This window comes from Saimiri boliviensis, chromosome 14 (assembly GCF_048565385.1).
Source record: "Saimiri boliviensis isolate mSaiBol1 chromosome 14, mSaiBol1.pri, whole genome shotgun sequence".
Lineage (NCBI taxonomy): Eukaryota > Metazoa > Chordata > Mammalia > Primates > Cebidae > Saimiri > Saimiri boliviensis.
In genome coordinates, this window is record NC_133462.1 from 49,775,279 (window position 1) to 49,800,718 (window position 25,440).

The window sequence follows — 25,440 nt, forward strand, 5'->3', positions numbered from 1 at the left end:
TTTGTACTTATAATATTTTAAAAAATCTTCAGTGAGATTGAGAAAAAAATTTTTTTTTAATCTTCATTTCTATAGTTGTGACATATTATCATTCTTATTCATATTTTTACCCTTTTAACCTATAGGCTTAGGCTGGACATGGTGGCTCACACCTGTAATCCCAGCACTTTGGTAGGCCAAGGTGGGTGGATCATCTGAGGTCAGGAGTTGGAGACCAGCCTGGCCAAAATGTTGAACCCACATCTCTACTAAAAATATAAAAATTAGCCAGGCATGGTGGCATACACCTGTAATCCCGGCTCCTTGGGATGCTGAAGTCGGAGAATTGCTTGAACCCAGGAGGTGGAGGTTGCAATGAGCCAAGATTGGGCCATTGCACTCCAGCCTGGGTGACAGGAGCAAAACTCTGTCTCAAAAAAAGGGAAAAAAAATTTGCTAACTTGCTGAGGTTAAGAAATTTGAAATAGGGCCGGGCGCGGTGGCTCAAGCCTGTAATCCCAGCACTTTGGGAGGCCGAGGCAGGTGGATCACGAGGTCGAGAGATCAAGACCATCATGGTCAACATGGTGAAACCCCGTCTCTACTAAAAATACAAAAAATTAGCTGGGCATGTTGGTACGTGCCTGTAATCCCAGCTACTCAGGAAGCTGAGGCAGGAGAATTGCCTGAACCCAGGAGGCGGAGGTTGCGGTGAGCCGAGATCGCGCCATTGCACTCCAGCCTGGGTAACAAGAGCGAAACTCCGTCTCAAAAAAAAAAAAAAAAGAGAAATTTGAAATAGAAATAGAGTTAGGGACTCAAGTTCCTTCACCTCTTGTGAACACTATCATTTCTTCTTGCCCCACCTTGCAAGAACAAGGTGAACAAGGTGGGAACTGGCCAAGAACAAGGTGGGAGTCTGCCTTTTTGTTTGTTTGTTTGTTTTGTTTTGTTTTTGAGATGGAGCCTCACTCTGTTGCCCAGGCTGGGGTGCAGTGGCACGATCTTGGCTCACTGCAACCTCCGCCTCTCAGGTTCAAGCAATTATCTTGCCTCATCCTCCTGAGTAGCTGGGACTACAGGCGCCCACCACCAAGCACAGCTAATTTTTTTTTTTTTTTGAGACGGAGTTTCGCTCTTGTTACCCAGGCTGGAGTGCAATGGCGCGATCTCGGCTCACCGCAACCTCCACCTCCTGGGTTCAGGCAATTCTCCTGTCTCAGCTTCCTGAGTAGCTGGGATTACAGGCACGCGCCACCATGCCCAGCTAATTTTTTGTATTTTTAGTAGAGACGGGGTTTCACCATGTTGACCAGGTTGGTCTCGATCTCTCGACCTTGTGATCCACCCGCCTCGGCCTCCCAAAGTGCTGGGATTACAGGCTTGAGCCACCGCGCCCGGCATTAATTTTTATATTTTTAGCTGAGACGGGGTTTCACCATATTGGCCAGGCTGGTCTCGATTTCCTGAACTTGTGATCCACCCACCTCAGCCTGCCAAAGTTCTAGGATTATAGGCGTGAGCCACGGCTCCTGGTGAGTTCACTTGTTAATACAGGAGGGAGAAGGGGAATCCCTAAAGTTTCTACATTCCTGTCTTTGACATCAGCACGTTCTTCTACAAGCTCCAAGTGAGCTCCAGGAGACAATCCTCCCTAGCTTCCTCAGTGAATTTGAATCAAAATAACCTGAAACTACTGAGCGCCTGTTCTGCTGCTGACTTTAAGGCAGGTGTCCCCAAACTTTTTACACGGGGGGCCAGTTCACTGTCCCTCAGACCGTTGGAGGGCCGCCACATACTGTGCTCCTCTCACTGACCACCAATGAAAGAGATGCCCCTTCCTGAAGTGTGGCGGGGGCCGGATAAATGGCCTCAGGGGGCCGCATGCGGCCCGTGGGCCGGGCCGTAGTTTGGGGACACCTGCTTTAAGGGAACAGAGCAAGCCTGGCAGTTAGGAAAGAGCTTGGGTCTCCTGGGGGAGCTTGCCTGAGTTCAGATTACTTTAATGATGGTGTGAGCAAGCCATGTGTGTAACTCCTCCATGCCTCAGTGACCCCACATGAAAAATGAAGTAGAGTCTATCACACTGAGCTGCACAGATGAAAGCAGGTAGAGTGCTTAGCACAGTGTCAAACACCGTAATTTGCATACCTCATGATTTCCACCACTCTGGGAAGTGGTACTCTACTGATGAGGAAACTGGTGCAGAAATTGATTTGCCCTAAGCCTAACAACTGGGACAGTGCTGGGCTTGGCCTGTGCTCAAGCCTTTGGATTTGAGAGGCTCTGCTCTTTGCCTAACAGGGAGGGATGGGAGCCATCCTCAGGAGGTTTACTCACAGGCAAGTGATCCATCTGTAGAACAGTCCCAAACTAGAAACTGAGGTGACATGGTAAACAGGCCATGCATTCTCTGGCCTCATGAAAGAGAGTCAAGAAAGAAGATGCAAGTGACCAGAATTTTGAGTTTGGATAGGGAGGAGCAAGGAGGAAAGTCGGAACAGCGCTCCTGATTCCTCTGCTGGACTGAGAGCAGCTGCTGAGCCAGGCGGGGTTGGTGAGACTGTGAATGTCATAGGCTTCAGGCTACAGACAGTGGACGAAGAGCCTGGGGACGAAGCTGCCTCTGAGTCAGTTGCTTTTTTCTTTCAACAAATAAAATGCCTACTGTGTACCCAATGCTCTGCAAAGCCTGGGATGCTGTTGGCATACTGCTCAGTCCCTATCCTCAGGAAGCCCGCACTCAGGGAGCAGAGGCGGCGGGTGCAGACCTGGGACTGTCACACAAGTCTCTACAAGCATGCAAAGATGAAGGTCCAACAAGGGCGAGTAACAAGCACCCTGGCCTTGTGTGAGGAGTTGGGGAAGGCTTATCTGAGGAAGCTTCTTCAAAGCTGAGGATGGGCCGGGCACTGTGGCTCACGCTTGTAATCCCAGCACTTTGGGAGGCCAAGGCGGGCGGATCACCTGAGTAGCTGAGGTCAGGAGTTTGAGACCAGCCTGACCAACATGGAGAAACCTTGTCTCTACTAAAAATACAAAATTAGTTGGGCACAGTGGCACATGCCTATAATCCCAGCTACTTGGGAGGTTGAAGCAGGAGAATCTCTTGAACCTGGGAGGCAGAGGTTGCAGTGAGCTGAGATTGCACCATTGCACTCCAGCCTGGGCAACAGGAGCAAAACTCTGTCTCAAAAAAAAAAAAAAAAAAAAAAAAAAAAAAGGCTGAGGATGAGTAGTCAGCTAGATGGAGGAAGTCTGGGCCAGGAAGTGGTGCCTGCAGGAGAGCCATGACAGGAATGAGCTCATCTGCAAGGACCATGTGGGTCAGATACTGGGAGATGAGCTGGTCAGAGGTGGTGTTAAAAATGGTTTTAAAGCCGGGCGCGGTGGCTCACGCCTGTAATCCCAGCACTTTGGGAGGCCGAGGCGGGTGGATCACGAGGTCAAGAGATCGAGACCATCCTGGTGAACATGGTGAAACCCCGTCTCTACTAAAAATACAAAAATTAGCTGGGCATGGTGGCGCGTGCCTGTAATCCCAGCTACTCGGGAGGCTGAGGCGGGAGAATTGCTTGAACCCAGGAGGCGGAGGTTGCAGTGAGCCGAGATCGTGCCATTGCACTCCAGCCTGGGTAACAAGAGTGAAACTCTGTCTCAAAAAAAAAAAAAAAAAAAAAAAAAAAATGGTTTTACCCCAAAAGCCATGGAAGGACTTTAAATCGGGTAATGTCCAGTGAAGGATTTCTTGACTTAACGATTCTGAACCCTCCCACATTAGTCTCCTTTGATTGCCACAGTAACCCTGAAGATACTATCTCCATTTTACACATAAGGATGATTGGAATCCTTATTCCAGTTGGAGGTCAGATGTCTGAAATTACATATCCAGACCACACCTCCGCCCCTCCTCTTGCTCTTTCTCCTACCAGATAGACACCACTACACCCAAGGGAGATGATGATGCCTATAGGGGACCCAGGGAGCCCGGATGGTCTCTCTGCCCTCCTCTTAGCCCTCCTGGTAACAATACTGCTCCTTGGATGCACAGCGCTCCTAAAGTAGCCCAACCAGAAAAGGGAGAACTATCCCCTGAGGCCACTGGGTGGGAGAAAGCTGCCCTTCCCCACCCACCTGGGGCAGGGCTGGCAACAGTTGAAATGTCCTGCCTGCCTGAGCCTGTCTGAAGCTTCCTAAGAAAGAAGGATCCCAGACCCAGTGAGGGGCAGCCCAAAGCCCAGGGCTGAGTGTGCTGTTGCCCTGGAGCCCCGGGGGTACGTCAGCAGGGAGCAACAGAGGCCCTTGGAGGGAGCTGAAGCCTGTGGTCCCCCATGGAAGGGTGGGGGTGAAAGAGGGTGCCAGGCTTGAGAAATGCTGAAGGCTAGGCACCTCCGTCCCCTGGAGAGGGAGAGTAGAGCTGATGCCCTCCTAGTGTCTCATTTGCCTTACATGGAGAACTCCCTTTAGCCCCAGTGCCGACCCTGTGTGGAGCTGGAAACCTTGTTTCATCAGTGGGGAGACTGGCTCACAGAGGTTAAGTAACATAAGCTCTCTCAGCTAGTGAACAGAGCTGAGATTAAAACCCAAGTTCGAATGGCACCACCACCTTCGAACCATAGTAACCAGAGAACTTACTCCCAACGGGAACCCCAAAGCTTCATGGAGGAGGTGATGGCGGACACCCTCCTCTCAGGTGCTTAGCGCTCAGTAGGAGCTCAGTAAATGTTTGGATGAATGAGAAACCTGGAAGAACAAGGGTTGCTGCTGGGTCCTGGAGGTGGAGAGGGTGGCAGTGGGGACAGGGTGTCAATTGCGGTGCCCACCAGTGGTGGGCTCCTCTCCGATTCTCCAGGAATGAAGGATTGCTGTGGCCCTGCCAGTCTCACCTGGGCAGCCAGAGCCTGTCTCCCCTTTCTCAGCAGGAACTGGCTACCAAAAGACGCAAATGCCTTTCCCCTAAAAGGCAATTCAGGAGGAACCCGAAGCGGCTGCTTTTGATAAAGGAAGGATGTGGCCAGCACAGTGGGAGGAAAGGAGGTCAGTGGAGAAGATGGCTGCCAGACAGAGCCGAAGGGAGCCCCGGAGCTGCAGAGAGGATGCGGGGTAGGCCGTGTTCACACTTCACTTCCTCCTCCCACGCGCCCATCAGAGCCCTGCTCTTCACATTGGCCAAGGTCAAATTGCTGGTCACCAAGAAAGGAGGACACCCATGTCCCCTATAGCAGTCTGAGGCCACCTCAGCCTTTTCCCTGGGAGAGGGAAAGGTCTGATGGGGTGAGAGGGGCAGGATGTTTGGGTCTCCCAGATTCACTGCACTGAGACAGCTGGGACAGTCAGGGGAAGGCCTGGGCCCTGCTGGCAATTGGGTGGAGACTTAAGTGAGGTTGCTAAGAAGCCACCTCCCTGCGCTTGTGTGAACCTCCCTGAGACGCCCACCTTGGGCTGTGTGAGTCGTGACACAGGAGCTGGCCCCTCAGGCAGGGTCTCGGTCGTCACAATCTGCACAATCCTTGCAGACTCCAGGTAACCAGTCTCTCATATATGTATATTTATAATATGCAAAATAGGAATCTTCCCTGCAGTGTGCTTCTGAAGATTAAATCAGATAATATATTCCTGTGAGCTTTACGAACTGAAGTGACATACAAAAGCAAGGGATTATTCACTAATTCAACAAACATCCACTGAGCTCGAGCAGTGGATTTGGAGGTAAAACAGGAGCTCAATGTCCAGACAAATCCAACTCAAGGTGCCCTGAGTTGGCTACTGCAGAGGAGGCAGGGATTAGTACTGCAGACAAGGAGGGAGGAGGCTCCAGGCAGGGTGTGGAGTATGTGGGTGTCAGGGAGCTACTGAACACCCGCCAGGAACCACACAAGCTTTTCTCCTTTCTTCTTTGGTAATGCTAGTGATGGCTAACATTTTTCAGTGCTAAGTACCAAGCAATGTTCTAAGTATTCATGGTACTTCCTGCCTCTTAATTCTTACAGCCTGTATTCGTACCCCCATTTTACCAGATGAAAAATGGGGTCCAGAGGTTAAAGTAACTTCCCAAAGTCACTCAGCTAGTAAATGACAGGTAAACTTTGAACCCTTTCAGACTCCAAAGCCGTGGTTTCAACCTTGTTAGAAAGCCCCTTAACTTTTATTTAACCCTCCAAAAATCCTCTTAAGCAACATTTCCTTAACTTAAGGATGTCACCCTTCCTCTTTCCCAAAAACGGAATCCTAATTCCTTGAGCTTTTTGTAAGAGGGTGTCCAGCTTGTGAGGGGCCAGAATGAGGGCGGCAGGGCATGGAAAGAACGTTTGAAGGAAAGTGAAAGTGTTTATGAAGGGACCAGGGCCTAGAGTGAACCAGAAATCAGACCCAAGCCCAAGGCCCCTTACCTCTGGGTCTCACCTATCCCAAAATGTGCAAGCAAGGGGCTGGAGGAGGGCGACAGCAGCATTTGTGCTCAGAGAAGCATCTTGCTTTCCGGTAACCAAGGCTGATCTTGTAGAGTTCACCTCCCCCAAGGAACATTAAGGCAAGTTGTGCTCTTTTTGTTTGTTTGTTTTGTTCTGTTTTTTTGAGACAGAGTTTTGCTCTTGTCACCTGGGCTGGAGTATAAGGAATGGTGTAATCGGCTCACTGCAACCTCTACCTCCCCACTTCAAGTAATTCTCCTGCCTCAGCCTCCCAAGTAGCTGGGATTACAGGTGCCCATCACTTTGCCCAGCTAATTTTGTGGGTATTTTTAATAGAGACGGTTTCGCCATGGTGGCCAGACTTGTCTCAAACTCTTGACCTCAGGTGATCCACCTGCCTCGGTCTCCCAAAGTGCTGGAATGACAGGTGTGAGCCACCGTGCCTGGCCAGCAAGTTTTATCAAGCTGTCTTTCTTGTGGCCAGCAAGTTTTATCAAGCTGTCTTTCTTGTCTTCCCCTGCCCTAACCCTCACTTGGAAGAGAAAAGGCAAGGCCTCCACTTTAGGGAAAAAAATAATGTCCCAGAGAAGATTTGGGGGATGGGAGGCCAGTAAGGCTCAGTCAGGCAGTAAGCCCCCTCCCTTGCCCGGCGTTACCTTTAAGGAGAAGAGGGCCCAGGAAGGACGGCATTCTCAGAACTCATCACCAGAGCCCCTGGGACTATTCAGTGACCTGCGTTCCTTTCTTTCCTAAGTGCATATTCCCTTCCAACCCCATAACTTCCCTTATTGTCTATGCTCACCATTCAGCTTCTTCAAGGTGAGACCCCCAACCCAGCATACAAAAAGGAGGCCTATTTTGGGGACATACGTTGCCCACTTGGTTGTGTATGGCTCGAACTCACATCACCTGCAGTTCAGAGTCATAGCCAGGACCTGGCCTGAATGCCACCTAAATTCCAGGCCCCTCCAACCTGTGATAGCATACCCCAGTCTGTAGCAAACATAGGACTTTCTTTTGAATGATAATACTAATTATAAATCATCTGATGGCTCATCCTAAATAACGTGAAGCCCCAAATAGTGTGGGTAGGTCAATACCAGGAAGATGCCAACCTTTGAAAGTGGAGTTAATAGGGCCGGGCGCAGTGGCTCATACCTGTAATCCCAGCACTTTGGGAGGCCGAGGCGGGTGGATCACAAGGTCAAGAAATCGAGAGTACCCTGGCCAACATTGTGAAACCCCATCTCTACTAAAAATACAAAAATTAGTTGGGCATGGTGGCGCATGCCTGTAATCCCAGCTACTCGGGAGGCTGAGGCAGGAGAATTGCTTGAACCTGGGAGGCGGAGGTTGCAGTGAGCCAAGGTCGCACCACTGCACTCCAGCCTGGCGCCTGGCGATGGAGCAAGACTCTGTCTCAAAAAAAAAAAAAAAAAAAAAAAAAAAATAGTGGAGTTAATAGAATCAGCAGCAGATTGATTCAGCCATCTGCAGAGTGATCCATGCTCAGAGGGGCTTGGTGTAACTGATAGAGATAGGGTCATGTCACAAAAATCTATCTAGGGACCAGTGCTTCTGAAGCTAAAAATGATTGCCTCAGAGAATCCCAGGAAGTTGTAACCCAATCAAATGTGTGGTAACCTGAGGCAAAACTTAACTCGAGGAAGCTTCCCCAGAGCAGAGGAGAACTGCAGCTTATAGTGGTTTTTGTTGTTTTGTTGTTGCTGATGATTCTGGTTTTTTTTCTTTTTTTGGTAGAGGTTGGGGGTCTCACTCTGTTGCCCAGGCTAGTCTTGAACTCCTGGGCTCAAACGATCCTTCCACCTCAGCATCCCAAAGTGCTGGGATTTAAAGATGTGAGCCACACTGCAGCTGGCCATTGTGTAAAAACCGTCTTTTGATAACATTCTGAATTACTTGCCAGCATTCAAAAAATTGAGAGGTCTAACGTAAAGATTGAAATTTCCAACTTCTCTTTACAAATGACCAGATCTGGGCCCACCTTCTCACAGGGTACCTGTCCAGTAACACTGAGCTTCAGAGAGGGCATGAAGACCCGAGTTTGCCATGCGTCCACCACTCTCCATCGTCCCCCAGACATGGAGGCTGAGACTCAGTTGCCAGTTATGATGACACTTTTGCTACTGGATTCTTACACCAGGTCTGATTTATCTGGCTGTGTTGTCTTGTGGCCCCTGTAGACATAAGAATGAGGCTTCAGCCGGGCGCGGTGGCTCAAGCCTGTAATCCCAGCACTTTGGGAGGCCGAGATGGGTGGATCACGAGGTCAAGAGATCGAGACCATCCTGGTCAACATGGTGAAACTCTGTCTTTACTAAAAATACAAAAAATGAGCTGGGCATGGTGGCGCGTGCCTGTAATCCCAGCTACTCAGGAGGCTGAGGCAGGAGAATTGCCTGAACCCAGGAGGCGGAGGTTGCGGTGAGCCGAGATCGCGCCATTGCACTCCAGCCTGGGTAACAAGAGCGAAACTCCGTCTCAAAAAAACAAAACAAAACAAAACAAAACAAAAGAATGAGGCCTCAGCCACTGTCTAAGGCAGAGGGTGACATGATATGATCTCAGTCCATGAAGAAAGAAATGGGAAGTACCATTTATCAAGTATCTATTAATATGCCAGGCACTGAAATAGGCACCTTATACATGTTTTCTCCTCCTCCTCCTCCTCCTCCTCCTCCTCTTCCTCTTCTTCTTCTTCTTCTTCTTCTTTTTTTTTTTTTTTTTTTTTAGATATGGTCTGGCTCTATCGCCCAGGCTGGAGGGCAGTGGTGGGATCTCAGCTCACTGCAACCTCTGCCTCCTGGGATCAAGCCATCCTCCCATTTCAACTTCCCAAGTAGCTGGGACTACAGGCATGCACCATTCACTCAGTTAATTTTTGCATTTTTTTTTGTAGAGACAGGGTTTCACTATGTTGGTCAGGCTGGTCTTGAACTCGTGAGCTTAAGTGATCTGCCTGCCTTGGCCTCCAAAAGTGCTAGAATTACAGGCGTAAGGCACCGCGCCTGGCCCATATTTTCTTCTTCTTCTTCTTTTTTTAAGAGACGGGGTTTTTCCGTGTTGGTCAAGCTGGTCTCGAACTTCTGACCTCAGGTGATCTGCCTGCCTCGGCCTCCCAAAGTGCTGGGATTACAGTCATGTGAGCCACCTCACCCGGCCTATTTTCTTCTTTAATTAGTTTCCCCATCTTGACCTCTTTCCATCTAGTCCTCACATGATGCCCATAGTGATCATTCCAAAGCACAACTCAGATCATTTTGTTGTCCTTCTGAAAACGGTTTGATGATTTCCTGTTGCCATCAAGATAGCCTAAACCATTTAATTTGCTTCTACAGCCTTTTGTTTTTGTTTCTGAGATAGGGTCTTGCTCTGTTGCCCAGGCTGGAGTATTGTGGCATGATTTTAGCTCACTGCAGCCTCGAATTCCTGGGTTTGAGTGATCCTCCCACCTCAGCCTCCTGAGGAGGTGAGACTACAAATGTGAGGCACTGTTCCTGGCCGGTTTGTTTCTTAATTTTTTTTTTAAGATATAATTCACATACCACAAAATTCCTTCTTTTCAAAGTACACAATTTAATGGTTTTTAGTGTATTAACAGAGTAGCACAACCATTACCACAATCAATTTCAGAACATTATCATCATTCCCAAAAGAAACCCCATACCTGTTAGCAGTCATTTCCCATTCCCCCTGCCCCAGCCCCTCGCTACCAATCTACTTTCTGTTGCTGTGGATTTATGTATTCTGGATTCACATAAATAAATCATACAATATGTAGCCTTTTGTGCCTGGTTTCTTTCATGTTGCAGAATTTTTTTTTTTTTTTTTTTTTTAAGATGGGGTTTCACCATGATGGCCAGGCTGGTCTTGAACTCCTGACCTCAGGTGATCCACCCACCTCGGCCTCCCGAAGTGCTAGGATTACAGGCCTGAGCCACCACGCCTGGCTAGCAGAATGTTTTTAAGATTCATACATGTATGTGTCTGTGTTTCATTCTTTTTTATTGCTGAATAATATTTCACTGTATGAATGTACTATGTTTTCCTTACCCGTTCATCAGTTGGTGGACATGTAGATTGTTACCGTGCTTTGTTAATGATAATGCTGCTGCGAAAATTCATGTATAAGCCTTTGTGTGAATATATGTTTTCATTCTCTTGAGTATGTACCTAGGAGTGAAATTCCTTGATAATATGGCAACTCTAACATTTTGAAGAACTGTTAAACACTTTTCCAAAGTGGTTGTATCATTTTACAACCCCACCAGCATATATGAGGGTTCTAATTTCTCCACATCCTAGACAACATTTATTTTCCTTAAAAAAAAAAAATTATAGCTGGTCAGGAGTTCAAGGCCAGCCTGGCCAACATAGTGAAACCCCATCTCTACTAAAAATACAAAAAAAATTAGTTGGGCATGGTGGCAGGTGCCTATAATCCCAGCTACTTGGGAGACTGAGGCAGGAGAATCACTTGAACCCGTGAGGCAGAGGTTGCAGTGAGCCAAGATTGCACCTTTGTACTCCAGCCCAGGTGACAGTGAGAGACTCATCTCAAAAAACAAAACAAAACAAAATAAAACAAAATTATAGACATCCTCATGGGTGTGAAGTGGTATTTCATTGTGGTTTTAATTTGATTTCCCTAATGACTGATGATGAAATCTTTTCATGTGCTTATTGACCACTGGTATGTTATCTTTGGAGAAATCCCTTAGCCCTTTTTTTTTTTTTTTTTTTGGAGACAAGAGTTTTTGCTCTTGTTACCCAGGCTGGAGTGCAATGGCGCGATCTCGGCTCACCGCAACCTCTTCCTCCTGGGTTCGGGCAATTCTCCTGCCTCAGCCTCCTGAGTAGCTGGAATTACAGGCACGCACCACCAGGCCCAGCTAATGTTTTGTATTTTTAGTAGAGACGGGGTTTCACCATGTTGACCAGGATGGTCTCAATCTCTTGACCTCATGATCTACCCGCCTCAGCCTCCCAAAGTACTGGGATTACAGGCTTGAGCCACCGTGCCCAGCCGTTAATTTTTTATATGATGTGAGGTAGGGGTCCAAATTAACTCTTTTTTTATTAATTTAACTTTTTCTTTTTTTTTAAGACTAGGTCTTAAAATGAGATCTGAAAAAGTCACTGGGTTTTGACTTTCTCGTCATGACAAGCAGGGAAGAGTTTCAGTAGCATTGTGGATGCAGAAACCAAGGTTAAGGAGTGAATTGCTGATGAGAGAGTAAAGCTTTAGTTACAAACTTTTTTTTTTTTTGAAACAGGGTCTCACTCTTGCCCAGGCTGGAGTGCAATGGCATGATCATGGTTCACAGCAGCCTCGATCTCCTGGGCTCAAGTGATCCTCCTACCTCAGCCTCCTGGGTGGCTGGGACCATAGGCACATGCCACCACAATCGGCTAACTTTTTAATTTTTTGTGGAGACAGGGTTTTGCCATGTTGCCTATGTTGGTCCTGAACTTCTGGCCTCAAGAGATCCTCCTACCTCAGTCTCCTAAGAGAGGCTAGAATTACAGGCATGAACCAGCATACCCAGCCTAGTTACAACCTATTTATGTCCAAGTTTGTTGATGAGGAAAAGAGGGAACTAGATTGGCACTATGAAACAGCTTAAAGAATAGAGCTAAGGGATTCGTTTTATTGTTATCTGTCCATCTGCTACTTGCCTGCACTTCAGATTTTTTTTTTTTTTTTTTTTTTTTTTTAGACAGAGTTTCGCTCTTGTTACCCAGGCTGGAGTGCAATGGCGCGATGTCGGCTCACCGCAACCTCCGCCTCCTGGGTTCAGGCAATTCTCCTGCCTCAGCCTCCTGAGTAGCTGGGATTACAGGCACGTGCCACCATGCCCAGCTAATTTTTTTTTTTTGTATTTTTAGTAGAGACGGGGTTTCACCATGTTGAACCAGGATGGTCTCGATCTCTCGACCTCGTGATCCACCTGCCTCGGCCTCCCAAAGTGCTGGGATTACAGGCTTGAGCCACCGCGCCCGGCAGATTTTTTTTTTTTTTTTTTTTTTTTGAGACTCAGGCTTGCTCTGTTGCCCAAGCTGGAGTGCAGTGGTGCAATCTCAGCTCACTGCAACTTCCGCCTCCTGGGTTCAAGCAATTCTCCTGTCTCAGCCTCCCAAGTAGCAGGGATTACAGGCACATGCCATCACACCTGGCTTTTTTTTTTTTTTTTTTTTTTTTGGTATTTTTAGTAGAAACAGAGTTTCACCATGTGAGCCAGGCTGGTCTCAAACTCCTGACCTCGGGTGATCCTCCCACCTTGGCCTTCCAAAGTGCTGGGATTATAGGTGTGAGCCACCATGCCCGGCCAAGATTTTGACTTCCAATGAGAGTCCCTTTCGTGGCTTTTTATGATGTCAGTTCTAGGGATTCAGCTGTGGTTTTCCTGCCTGCCTTCCTGTGACCACATACCTCACCCCCACCTCTGCCTATGTGTGGACATAGATGTGCATCCACGTGCATGCACACACATATATGCAGATGCCTTGATTTGGGCTGATCTAGCATCCCAGGTATCTGAAGATTTTAGGAGTGACCAACAACTCATCCCAAATTTGGATAAGTTATATCTGCCCCAGCAAAAGATATTCTACGTGAGCTGTTTGGGTAGAAAGGAAGCAACAAGTCTCCTGACATCTTGGTGGCACCAAAAGACTGACAGTCCGCTCTCTTGGCCCTTAATTCCCTTGTGTCTCCCCTATGCCACTCAAATAGGCTAGAACAAAATGGCTTTAAGATTTTAATTTTTCATCCCCCTACTGATTTGTCTTCAGCATTGATCCACTTGCTGCTAATTGGCATTTTTCTCCCAGAGGTAGATATGCCTGATTATGAGTCCCCCAGCCTGACCAGCTTTCACCACCAGCCTCACACAGCTCACGTGGTACCCCATACCTTTCAGAAGTATCTCTTGATCCATCTGCCCCTCCGAAAGATGTCCCAGCAAGGCGAAGCTGGTGCAGTGCTGAGGCATCCCCTCAGGTTCGTAGCCCAGCTCCACCTGCCCCTTCTCCAGGGCATACCTCCCATCCACAATGGAGCCCGTCATCACTTGCACCCTGCTCAGGTTTGCTGGATGGTTCAGAACCACTGTCAGGTGGTTTCCTATACTAATGTTGTGTGTCCAAAAGAATGACTCATCCAGAGTGTAGGCCTCCCAGGGGAAATGCACATTGGAAACCTGCATATCAGTGAAGACAGCTGCAGGTGGGTTATCGGGACCAATGGCGTTCATTTTCCGAAGTCCTGTGGCCTTCTGCTTGTGATCAAAGGCAGCGTAGGAGACCCTGCGGTAGAAGAGGAAAGGTCTGCAGAGGACTGGGCTTTCCTGGACCAGGAGGGTACGGAAATGAGAAATCAGGCTGTCGAGGGGTTTCTCCTTGTAGAAGAGGAGGAGGAAATGGGCCAGGAGTGGGAGGTCCCTGCTGTGGAAGAGTTTGCCAAGGAAGCCCATATTGGAGAACTCCAGTAGCACCCATGGGTTGGACTTCATGGTGGCCACCCTTGAATAAATGTGGGTGACAAAGTTGGGGGCAATAAAGACATTGTCCTCTATTAACAGGAAGTAATCAGAGAGCGTTGTGGCAAAGCTCATGAGGAAGGCGTGATCTATGTTCTGCTTGGAGTAGAATTCTCCATGAAAGGCCTCATCCCTGATGCTGTCCACAGTCGGGTAGGCATCAGATGGGGCATGGATCAGTAGCAACTGCCCTTCCAAGATCTGTGGGCTGAAGAGGCTTGAAATATGGGCAACGGTTTCTCTGAGCCAGGTGAGATCAGAGTCTGCCAGGTGGACCAGCACCGTGAGACGTTTCTGCTCAGCCTTAGAAGAAACACGGAACAGGGAGACCAGTGTGTACAAGAGGCTGCTTCCATCTCCTTGCTGCACTGAGGAGATCCCCACAGTCAGCCATCCTAAGGAGAGGTAAAATCGGGGCGACTGTCAGCGTACAGGAATAGTGACGGTTGTCAGAAGGGTTAGGGGTTGGGAGGATGTGGGACTTTCACTCTTCCTTTCTTTCCTCTCATTTCCCACCTGTTTTTCCCTTTGGCAGAGAGGATGCTTACATCCTTGCTACTCCAAGTGTGGTCCTTAGTCCAGCAACATCAGGCTCCTCTGTAAGCTCATTACAAATACAGAATCTTGACCCCTACCTCAGATTTAATCAGAAGCTGCATTTTCACAATATCACCAGGTAACTTGCATGCACAGTAAAGTTTGAGAAGTATGAAGCTAGGTGATGCTGAGTCTCTGTGGGTTCTGCTGAGTCTTCTTTGAGCCTAGAACTTTGTGGCATATGGTTTAGGGGTTCAATAAATATTAGCTATTATAGTCATTATGATTGTTGTCAATTATATTATTGTTGTCAATTGTCATCTTCCCAAATCTGTCCTTTGAAGAAGGTATATTAGGAAAAGGACTTCCCAGCTGGGAGCGGTGGCTAACACCTGTAATCCCAGCAGTTTGGGAGGTCAAGGCGGGAGGATCGCCTAAGGTTGGGAGTTCAAGACCAGCGTCGCCAACACGGAGAAACCCCGTCTCTACTAAAAATACAAAATTAGCCGGGCGTGGTGGCACACACCTGTAATCCCAGCTACTTGGGAGGCTGAGGCAGAAGAATAGCTTGAACCCAGGAGGCAGAGGTTGTGGTGAGCTGAGATCACACCATTGCACTCCAGCCTGGGCAACAAGAGCAAAACTCCATCTCAAAAAAAAAAAAAGGAAAAGGATTTCCCTTAGAAGTCAGGAGCCGAGGCCAGGCACAGTGGCTCACGCCTGTAATTCCAGCACTTTGGGAGGCTGAGGCGGGTGAATCACGAGGTCAAGAGATCGAAACCATCCTGGTCAACATGGTGAAACCCCATGTCTACTAAATATTCAAAAATATTAGCTGGGCATGGTGGCGCATGCCTGTAGTCCCAACTACTCGGGAGGCTGAGGCAGGAGAATTGCTTGAACCCGGGAGGCAGAGATTGCGGTGAGCCAAGATCACGCCATTGCACTCCAGCCTGGGCAACAAGAGCAAAACTCCATCTCAAAAAAAAAAAAAAGGAAAAGGATTTCCCTTAGAAGTCAGGAGCCCAGGCCAGGCACAGTGGCTCACGCCTGTAATTCCAGCACTTTGGGAGGCTGAGGCGGGTGAATCACGAGGTCAAGAGATCGAGACCATCCTGGTCAACATGGTGAAACCCCATCTCTACTAAATATTCAAAAATATTAGCTGGGCATGGTGGCGCATGCCTGTAGTCCCAACTACTCGGGAGGCTGAGGCAGGAGAATTGCTTGAACCCGGGAGGCAGAGATTGCGGTGAGCCAAGATCACGCCATTGCACTCCAGCCTGGGTAACAAGAGCGAAACTCCATCTCAAAAAAAAAAAAAAAAAAAAAAAAAAAAGGCTGGGCATGGTGACTCAAGCCTGTAATCCCAGCACTTTGGGAGGCCGAGGCAGGTGGATCACGAGGTCAAGAGATCGAGACCATCCTGGTCAACTTGGTGAAACCCCGTCTCTACTAAAAATACAAAACATTAGCTGGGCATGGTGGCGCTGTAATCCCAGCTACTCAGGAGGCCGAGGCAGGAGAATTGCCTGAACCCGGGAGGCGGAGGTTGCGGTGAGCCGAGATCGCGCCATTGCACTCCAGCCTGGGTAACAAGAGCGAAACTCTGTCTCAAAAAAAAAAAAAAGAAGTCAGGAGCCCAGAGTTTTTGTCCCAGTTCTGCTGATTGTGTGATCTTGAGCAAATCCCTTCAGCCCTGAGTTTAGTTCCTGATCCATAAACTGGGGGAGTTGGACTATGTGACTCTGAGACCCCCGCTAATCCAAATGTTCTCTAGCCTAGTGAGTCCACCTTCCTATAGCAATTAACTTTAGTAACTTGCCAAGAAGGGAAAAAAGAAAAGTGGTAGCTAACTAACTTTCTTCTCCTTCCTCCTCATATTGCTGATATATAAATGTTGCCATGGGGAAGGAGGAGAAAATTGTCTGCCAGAATCTAATATTCCTAGGCACAAATCTGTCTTCTTCCTTCCCTCTTCTGCTTTCCTTCCTATCTGGCTGATCTCTCTTTCTGTCCCTACTTCCGCTGGGGTACGAATTCTTCCCTCTTGTTGGTACTCACTCTTTCTTCTCTTCTGGATTTTTTCCATATATTTGAAGGTGAGGTTCTGCCAATCTTCTAGTGGTCTTGGGTCCTTCCTGCTGTTATAACTGGCCTCCTGGAGCATTGACAAGGGCAAACATATATATCATTTCATAAAAAGAACAAAGTTTATACCCCAGTGGCTTCCCATAAGCTTTTCTGGGGAAAGTGGAGTGAACCATTTTCCCTAGAGTGAGCCCAGCACATTCTCAGGATGCTTGGCCATTGGCTAAAATATCCAGGGCTCAAGCAGTATTTGCTGTCTTCTTCGTCTTAACGAATGTGGAGAACTAATAGACCTGGATCCATACCCCCATTCCCTTTGGAGCTTCCTGCTCTCAGGTTAAAAGGTACAGGAGGAAGGAAAGCCCAGGGTCTTTCAAGAATCTGCCTGTCCACACCATTTCCACCCTACGTTCCCAGTTCCCAAACTGAGGAAGCTCAAGGCTTGCTACTTGGCCTTTGATAGTCATCACATTTTGATCGTCTTCAGTTTCCTTGGGGATTTTCAAAGTGATGAAGGGCCACAGGAATACAATGCCCACTGAGAGTATGAAGCATTTCCTGATGGAACACCGCATCGCGTCTGTGCCAGGACACTGTTCCTATAGCAAGAAGTCAACAGGCAGAGCTTGAGGACTCTCTTCTTCCCATCCATGCCTAGAACCTCCCTTCTGTCCTCTGGAAGGTTTCCCCACTTGTATTAACCACCCTCTGCCTGCGCTCATATTCTGTCTTTCCTCATTGTTAACTTCTTTCCTGGATTTCGGCCCACTACAGCCTCCACCTCCCAGATTCAAGTGATTCTCCTGCCTCAGCCTCCTGAGTAGCTGGGATTACAGGCACGTGCTACTGTGCCTGGCTAATTTTTGTATTTTTAGTACAGATGGGGTTTCACCATGTTGGCCTGGCTGGTCTTGAACTCCTGACCTCAAGTGATCCACCCACCTCCACCTCCCAAAGTGCTAGGCATGAGCCACCGAATCGGAGCACACCCTTTTATCTGATCTACGAACCTGATACAATAGAGCCTTATTCCTTGCCTAAAGAAGGAAGGTCATTTGTCCTGTGACAATATTTGTTGCATTCACTTCATATCCTTAGCGATTCAATTTCAGAATGATGAGGGAGGATTGGCTGAGGCTTTAGTGATATAGTTTATCTGAGTAAACAGATGGCCATTGTACCCTCCTTACCCCCACTTTTTAATTTTATTTTTGAGACAAGGTCTCGCTCTGTTGCCCAGACTGAAGTGCAGTGGCATGATCATGACTCACTGCAGCCTTGACCTCTCTGGCTCAAACAACGATCCTCCCACCTCAGCCTCCCAAGTAGCTGGGACCACAGATGTACACCACCAGCTAACTAATTTTTTTTTTTTTTTTTTTTTTTTTTTTTTTTTTTTTTTTTTTTTTTGTAGAGATAGGCTCTACCTGTGTTGCCCAGGCTCATCTTGAACTCCTGGCTTACATGATCCTCCTGTCTCAGACTCTGAAAGTGCTGGGATTACAGGCGTGAGCCGCTACACCCTGCCTCCCACACTTTTTAAAACAAAAGTCAAGCTATTAAAACAACTAACCCTGAGTGTTGCTAAGTGCTATGCCAAATTGCTGTCTTTGTCACTTTTTTTTAATGAAGAGTATCCTTAATTTATTCCAGTCTTTTTTTTTTTTTCTGCCGCCACCCTCTTCCTCTTATTCCAGTCTTTATTCACAGACCTTGATTAGAATATGATTCTGTTAACTTAGAGTAAAAAAAAAAATCCTTTCCTGTGTGTTGGTTTATTGGAATTCAGGCTGGCTCAGCCTCAGAAGTGCTTGTATGCTGCTCTCTTCCTCTGTGAGTGTCTTTTCTCTGGTGAGATGTGTTTCTCTGATTGCTTTGAGATTATCAGAGGAAAGGCTTTAATATGCCTTCTCACCTCTTCTTGATTCTTTCCCTGTGATATCAGCACACAAAAGAAAAACTGTAGTCAGTGATTTCTATGCTCCTGAGGCCATACTATTCTCTAATCTCCCCCATTTCCAGGGACGCCTTCAACTTTAGTATTTTGGTAGAGGTTAACATACTTCTCTCCCTTAGTCGCTTCACTTTGTGATGAGTTATAAAAGTAGGCTGGGCATAGTGGCTCACGTCTGGAATCCCAGCTCTTTGGGAGGCTGAGGCAGGAGGATCTCTTGAGCCTAGGAGTTCCAAGACTAGTCTGGGCAACATAGGGAGACCTCCATCTCTATTTAGGAAAATAATAATAATAATAATACTTATATCTCCAGGTAATCACAGGGGTGAGGAAATCTTTTTTATTTTTTAGGCAGAATTTCACTCTTGCTGCCCAGGCTGGAGTGCAATGGGGCAATCTCAGCTCACTGCAACCTGTGTCTCCCGGGTTGAAGAGATTCTCCTGCCTCAGCCTCCCAAGTAGCTCGTATTACAGGCACGTGCCACAACGACTGGCCATTTTTTTTGTATTTTTAGTAGAGACAGGGTTTCTCCATGTTGTTCAGACTGATCTCGAACTCCTGACGTCAGGTGATCTGTCCACCTCAGCCTCCCAAAGTGCTGGGATTATAGGCGTGTGCCACCATGCAAGGCTAAAAAATAAATCTTGTGTGTATTGGAACCAAATCATTCAAAAAAAATAATAAATCTTTTTTTTTTTTTTTTTTAAAGACATGGTTTCACCATGTTGGTCAGGCTGGTCTTGAACTCCCAACCTCAGGTGATCCACCCACTTTGGCCTCCAAAGTGCTTGGATTACAGGTGTGAGCCACCACACCCAGCAAAAATAAATCTCATAGTAGTTAAGTCTTCACAGATTAAAGTTTTCTCTCTTGACTTCCTTAAACAAAGAATTTTAGTCCCATAGGTGATTAACATATCAACCTCTTCATGTAAAAAAAAATAGACCTCTAGGCTGGGCGTGGTGGCTCAAGCCTGTAATCCCAGCACTTTGGGAGGCTGAGGCGGGTGGATCACGAGGTCAAGAGATCGAGACCCTCCTGGTCTACATGGTGAAACCCCGTCTCTACTAAAAATACAAAAAATTAGCTGGGCATGGTGGCACGTGCCTGTAATCCCAGCTACTCAGGAGGCTGAGGCAGGAGAATTGCCTGAACCCGGGAGGCGGAGGAAAAAAATAGACCTCTCTTCTCTAGACCATAATATATATATATATATATATATATATATATATATATATATATATATATATACACACACACACCCCGAACAAAAGGGCTGTAGGGCCAAACATGGCTCATACCTGTAGTCCTAGCAATACAGGGAGTGTTGGGAGGCCAAGGTGGGCGGATCACCTGAGGTCAGGAGTTCAAGACCAGCTTGGCCAATATGGTTAAACCCCTTCTCTACTAAAAATACAAAATTTAGCCAGGCATGGTGGCATGTGCCTGTAGTCCCAGCTACTCGGGAGGCTGAGGCAGGAGAATCACTTGAACTTGGGAGGCAGAGGTTGCAGTGAGCCAAGATTGTGCCACTGTACTCCAGCCTGGGCAACAGAGCGAGATTCTGCTTCAGGAAAAAAAAAAAGGAGGGGTGGGCTTTAGGGTCAGGCAAGGTGGGACTGGGATAAAAATCACCCAGTGGAAGTGTGTAGGCACTCAGGCCTGTAATCCCAGCATTTCGGGAGGCCGGAGTAGGAGGATCACTTGAGGCCAGGAGTTGGAGACCAGCCTGGGCAACATAGGGAGACCCCGTCTCTACAAAAAATAAAATTAGCTAGGCGTGGTGGCAACATGGCTGAAGTCCCAGCTACTCAGGAGGCTGAGGTGGGAAGATCGCCGAGGCTGCAGTGAGCTGAGATTGTGCCACTGAACTCCATCCAGCCTAGGCAACAATGAAAACCTCTCTCTCTCTCTCTCTCTCTCCCCCCTCTCTCTTTCTTCCCATCTCTCTCCCCCCCTCCCCCTGTCTCTCTCTCTCTCTCTCTCTCTCTCTCTCTCTCTCTCTCAAAAAAAAAAAAAAAAAAAAAAGGCTTTAGGCAGGGAATAATGTTCTAACTGCAGTTAAAGGGTTTCGCCACCACAGGCATAGCTCTGCTCCCTTTTTGTACCTCCCGTGTAGGTTCCCAGTCACAGAGGCAAGACTGCTCTCAATGAGCTCTCCGAGTTCCACAGACTTCTGGAAGAGGCAGGAGACAGAGCGGGAAGAAAAGGGAGCTGGGGTGATAAGGACCAGTCACTCCAGGGCTAATGAACACAGGGTGAGGCCAGGCATAGCAAACAGAGGTCTCCCCAGTTTTCTCCCCTTGAACTAAGCTCTCTCTGTGATGTTACTGTTGTGTGCTACCCACCTACTCCCCATTGTCAGAGGAACGCACGTGCAGGACTTGCATGTGACCAGTGTGTGCTTCATCAGTGGGAGCTATGACTCCTACTTCATCCTAAAGCCCAGCATCAGCATCTCTTCAGATACTGCGCACTGCCCTCCCCACCCCACCATGTCCCCTCCTTCCTTACGTCTCTCCTGCATTCTTTCCTTCCCTCTGTTGGTTCCACTGGTGCTGAGGTTCTGATTCCTTCTTCCTCTCGCCTTCCTAAGTTCTTCACCCCTGCAGTTATCCTCTTTCTCTTCTGCATGATCTGTTTCTCCCTTTCTACTGGATGATTCTCATCACTAGGAAAAGGAGCTTTATTATCTCCCAGTGGGTGGGAAGAAAGGCAAACAGCAAAATGCCTCCCGGAATTTGTGTTCTCTTCCAGTTCTGTGCGATTTCTCTCCAACTGCACACAGCCAAGCCCCTTGAAAGTGCTGTCTTTGCTAATTAACCCCACTTCATTTCACGTTCTCTCTCCTCATCTTACTCAGCCTCTCTGTAACGTTGACTGGGTTGACTGTTGTCGCCTCCTTGAAAGACTTTCTGCTCTGGCATATCTCTCTTGCCACACTGACGGCGCCCTCTCAGTTTCCTTTCCTGGCTCATTCTCTTTCCAACCTGTAGATGTAGGAGTGTGATGGGGCTCTCTTTTCTTCCTACACACTTTCCCTGGGGGATTTTATCCCAGTCCCATGGCTTTAAGTTATACACACACACACACACACACACACACACACGCACGCACACAGATGCACATAGGTGAATGAATGTGTGTATGTATGTATCAGATAACCCCCAAATCTTATCTCTAGTTCTGATTCTTTATTGTTGTTGTTGAGATGGGGTCTTGATCTTGTCGCCCAGGCTGGAGTGCAATGGCGCCATCTCGCCTCACCGCAACCTCCACCTCCCAGGTTCAAGCAATTCTCCTACCTTAGCCTCTAGAGCAGCTGGGATTATAGGCATGAACCACCACGCGCGGCTAATTTGGCATTTTTAGTAGAGATGGGGTTTCTCCATGTTGGTCAGGCTGGTCTCGAACTGACCTCAGGTGATCCGCTCCACCTCCCCAGCTCTCTAGCCCTGATTCTTGTCTTGCTCCCTATCCCAAGCTCCAGATTACCTGACTATTCAACATCTCCAATTGGATGATAAGTTATCTCAACTTTAACAGAACCAAAATAAAACTACAGATTCCTCCTACCTTCCAAATTATTTCCTCTCTAAGGTTTTGTGGGTTTTTTTTTCCTTTTTTCTTTCTTTCTTTCTTTTTTTTTTTTTTTTTTTTTTTTTGAAATGGAGTATCATTCTGTTGCCCAGGCTGGACTGCAATGGCACGATCTCGGCTCACTGCAACGTCCACCTCCCGGGTTCAAGCAACTCTCCTGCCTCAGCCTCCTGAGTAACTGGGATTACAGGTGTGCATCACCATGCCTGGCTAATTTTTGTATTTTTAGTAGAGATGGTGTTTCACCATGTTGGCCAAGATGGTCTCAAACTCCTAACCTCAGGTGATCTGCCCTCGGAGGCCTCCCAAAGTGCTGGGATTATAGGCGTGAACCACCACTCCCAGCCTCTCAGCATTTATTTCTACCAGAAGCTAACTTACTTCTTTGTGTGTTTACTGTCTGTCTCCATCCACTGGATTAAAATGTAAGTCCTTAAAGGGCAGGGGCTTGGTTAGATTCAGTGCTGTATCCACAGCACTTTGCTTAAAACCTGCTCCAGGCTGGGCGTGGTGGCTCAAGCCTGTAATCCCAGCACTTTGGGAGGCCGAGGCGGGTGGATCACAAGGTCAAGAGATGGAGACCATTCTGGTCAACATGGTGAAACCCCGGCTCTACTAAAAATACAAAAAAGTAGCTGGGCATGGTGGCGCGCGCCTGTAATCCCAGCTACTCAGGAGGCTGAGGCAGGAGAATTGCCTGAACCCAGGAGGCGGAGGTTGCGGTGAGCTGAGATCGCGCCATTGCACTCCAGCCTGGGTAACAAGAGCAAAACTCCGTCTCAAAAAAAAAAAAAAAAAAAAAAAAACCTGCTCCAGAAAGCATGCTAAACAAGTATTTATTAACTTTCCAATTATAGGGATTAGATGCTAATGGTGAATGGTCATTTTTCTTCAACAAACACTATGCTAGGTGCTAGGGGCATGGCCGTGTCAGGGGGACTGGGCATTACTCCAGAGAAGGGCAGTATATGGGTGGTGGTGAAGTGCTCGGGCAGTGGGACTCAGACAGCCAGAGCTTGAATCTGGTTCTGCAAGACTTGTTGTCCACGTGACCGTGGGCAAGTGACTCAGCCTCTCTGAACCCCAGATCCTCATCTATAAAATGGAGATGAAAACAATGGCTACCCAGGACAGGGCTGGGCTAACAATAAATAAATAAAAAATAAATGGTGGCTACTGTCAAGAGTTTTTATGAGGATCAAAAGAGATCATCCTATATAAATAGTTATTATTTTTCTTTCTTTTATCTATATCCCAAGGTAGTACCTAAGGAATACTTATTATTTTTTAAAAAAGAGACTATTCACATAAACATACTTGGCATATAGCAAGCACTCAATAAATGTTAGCTTTTGACTGGGTGCAGTCACTCACGCCTGTAATCCTAGCACTTTGAGGCGAGCAGATCACCTGAGGTTGGGAGTTCAAGACGAGCCTGACCAACACAGAGACACCCCGTCTCTACTAAAAATATAAAAAAATTGGCCAGGCGTGGTGGCACATGCCTGTAATCCCAGCTACTCAGGAGGCTGAGGCAGGAGAAATGCTCGAACCTGGGAGATGGTGCTTGCAGTGAGCTGAGATCCTGCCATTGCACTCCATCCTGTGCAACAAGAACAAAACTGCCTCAAAAAAAAAAAAAAAAAAAGTCTTTTCTGTAAGAAATGACTACAATTTTCTTTTTTTTTTTTTTTTTTTGAGACGGAGTTTCGCTCTTGTTACCCAGGCTGGAGTGCAATGGCGCGATCTCGGCTCACCGCAACCTCCGCCTCCTGGGTTCAGGCAATTCTCCTGCCTCAGCCTCCTAAGTAGCTGGGATTACAGGCACGTGCCACCATGCCCAGCTAATTTTTTGTATCTTTAGTAGAGACGGGGTTTCACCATGTTGACCAGGATGGTCTCGATCTCTCGACCTTGTGATCCACCCGCCTCGGCCTCCCAAAGTGCTGGGATTACAGGCTTGAGCCACCGCGCCCGGCCTAATGACTACAATTTTCAACCACGGAGACCAGCTCTGCTTGCTTTGCCATCATGCCGGAGGGGTCCATCTTCCCTTATTTCTAAATCATCATCTCAATTTTTTTCTTTTAGATTCTCACACGGATGAACAACACTCTGAGAACCTTTCTGTGTCTTGCCACCTGATTCCCACTTTTCTAAGGGATTTAGAAGAGGCAAAAAATAGAGAAGGAGAAATAAATATTAAAAAGCCCTGACAGCCACCCAGGTTCCTCATCCACTTGCAGTTAGGAGCGGCCATCCATGACAGTGTGCCTGCCGCCAGTGTGTGTTCTAGGAGAGGGCTCTGCGCTTTGCTGGAATTCAGAGTTCTCCTTTATGCCTAAGGACATGAACTAGACCCACAGGGTAGGGATGGGGCAGGAGCTCACCTCCATTCCAGCATTTCTCTCTGGGTGGCTTGGCTAATGCTCCCTTGGCAACCATTGTTGTTTCTGAAGGGCAAGAATCTCATCACCCCACTAGTCTCTTCAGGCAGGTGGAGAAGGGGCGAGGCCACAGGCATGTGTGATTGGCCCACAGAGTTTCTTTAAAATCTGAGGAAAGGGCTGGGTGCAGTGGTTCATGCCTGTAATCCCAGCACTTTGGGAGGCCCAGGCAGGTGGATCATGAGGTAAAGAGATCGAGACCATCCTGGCCAACACGGTGAAACCCTATCTCTACTAAAAATACGAAAATTAGCCGGGTGTGGTCCCACACGCCTGTAGTCCCAGCTACTCAGGAGGCTGAGACAGGAGAATCACTCTAGGATGGCGACAGAGCAAGACTTCGTCTCAAACAAAAAAAAAAGATCTGATGCAAGATTGAACATTTAAGAATTGGGAGAGCTGGACAGGTGTGGTGGCTCATGCCTGTAATTCCAGCACTTTGGGAGGCCGAGGTCGGCAGATCACTTGAGGCCAGGAGTTCAAGACCAGCCTGGCCAACATGGCAAAACCCCATCTCTACTAAAAATGCAAAAATTAGACAGGCATGGTAGCACATGCCTATAATCCAACTGCTTGGAAGGCCAAGGTAGGAGAATTGTTTGAGCCTGGTGGAGGTTACAGTGAGACATGATCATGCCACTGCACTCCAGCCTGGGCAACAGAGGGAGACCCTTTCTCAAAAAAAAAAAATAAATAAATAAAATACTCCAAGAATGTTACGAAGAAAAATAAGAAATAAAAGAAATGTTAAAAAAAAAAAAAAAGAAGGCTGGGAGAGCTTACATAAAAGCCTAAATAGCCGGGCGCAGTGGCTCAAGCCTGTAATTCCAGCACTTTGGGAGGCCGAGGCGGGTGGATC

The 25,440-nt window shown here is 47.6% G+C and overlaps 1 protein-coding gene across 1 annotated transcript; it reads right to left on the bottom strand.

Moving 5' to 3' along the window:
• Nucleotides 1–13,151: 13,151 nt before the first annotated feature.
• On the bottom strand, nucleotides 13,152–17,154 carry LOC101027393 (alpha-1,3-mannosyl-glycoprotein 4-beta-N-acetylglucosaminyltransferase-like protein MGAT4E). Its single transcript, XM_074385743.1, has 3 exons — nucleotides 17,050–17,154; nucleotides 16,553–16,649; nucleotides 13,152–14,346 (listed from the first exon to the last, which is right to left on the bottom strand). The coding sequence occupies exons 1-3, from the start codon at nucleotides 17,152–17,154 to the stop codon at nucleotides 13,223–13,225; spliced, it is 1,326 nt and encodes a 441-aa protein (XP_074241844.1). The 3' UTR covers nucleotides 13,152–13,222.
• Nucleotides 17,155–25,440: the final 8,286 nt, after the last annotated feature.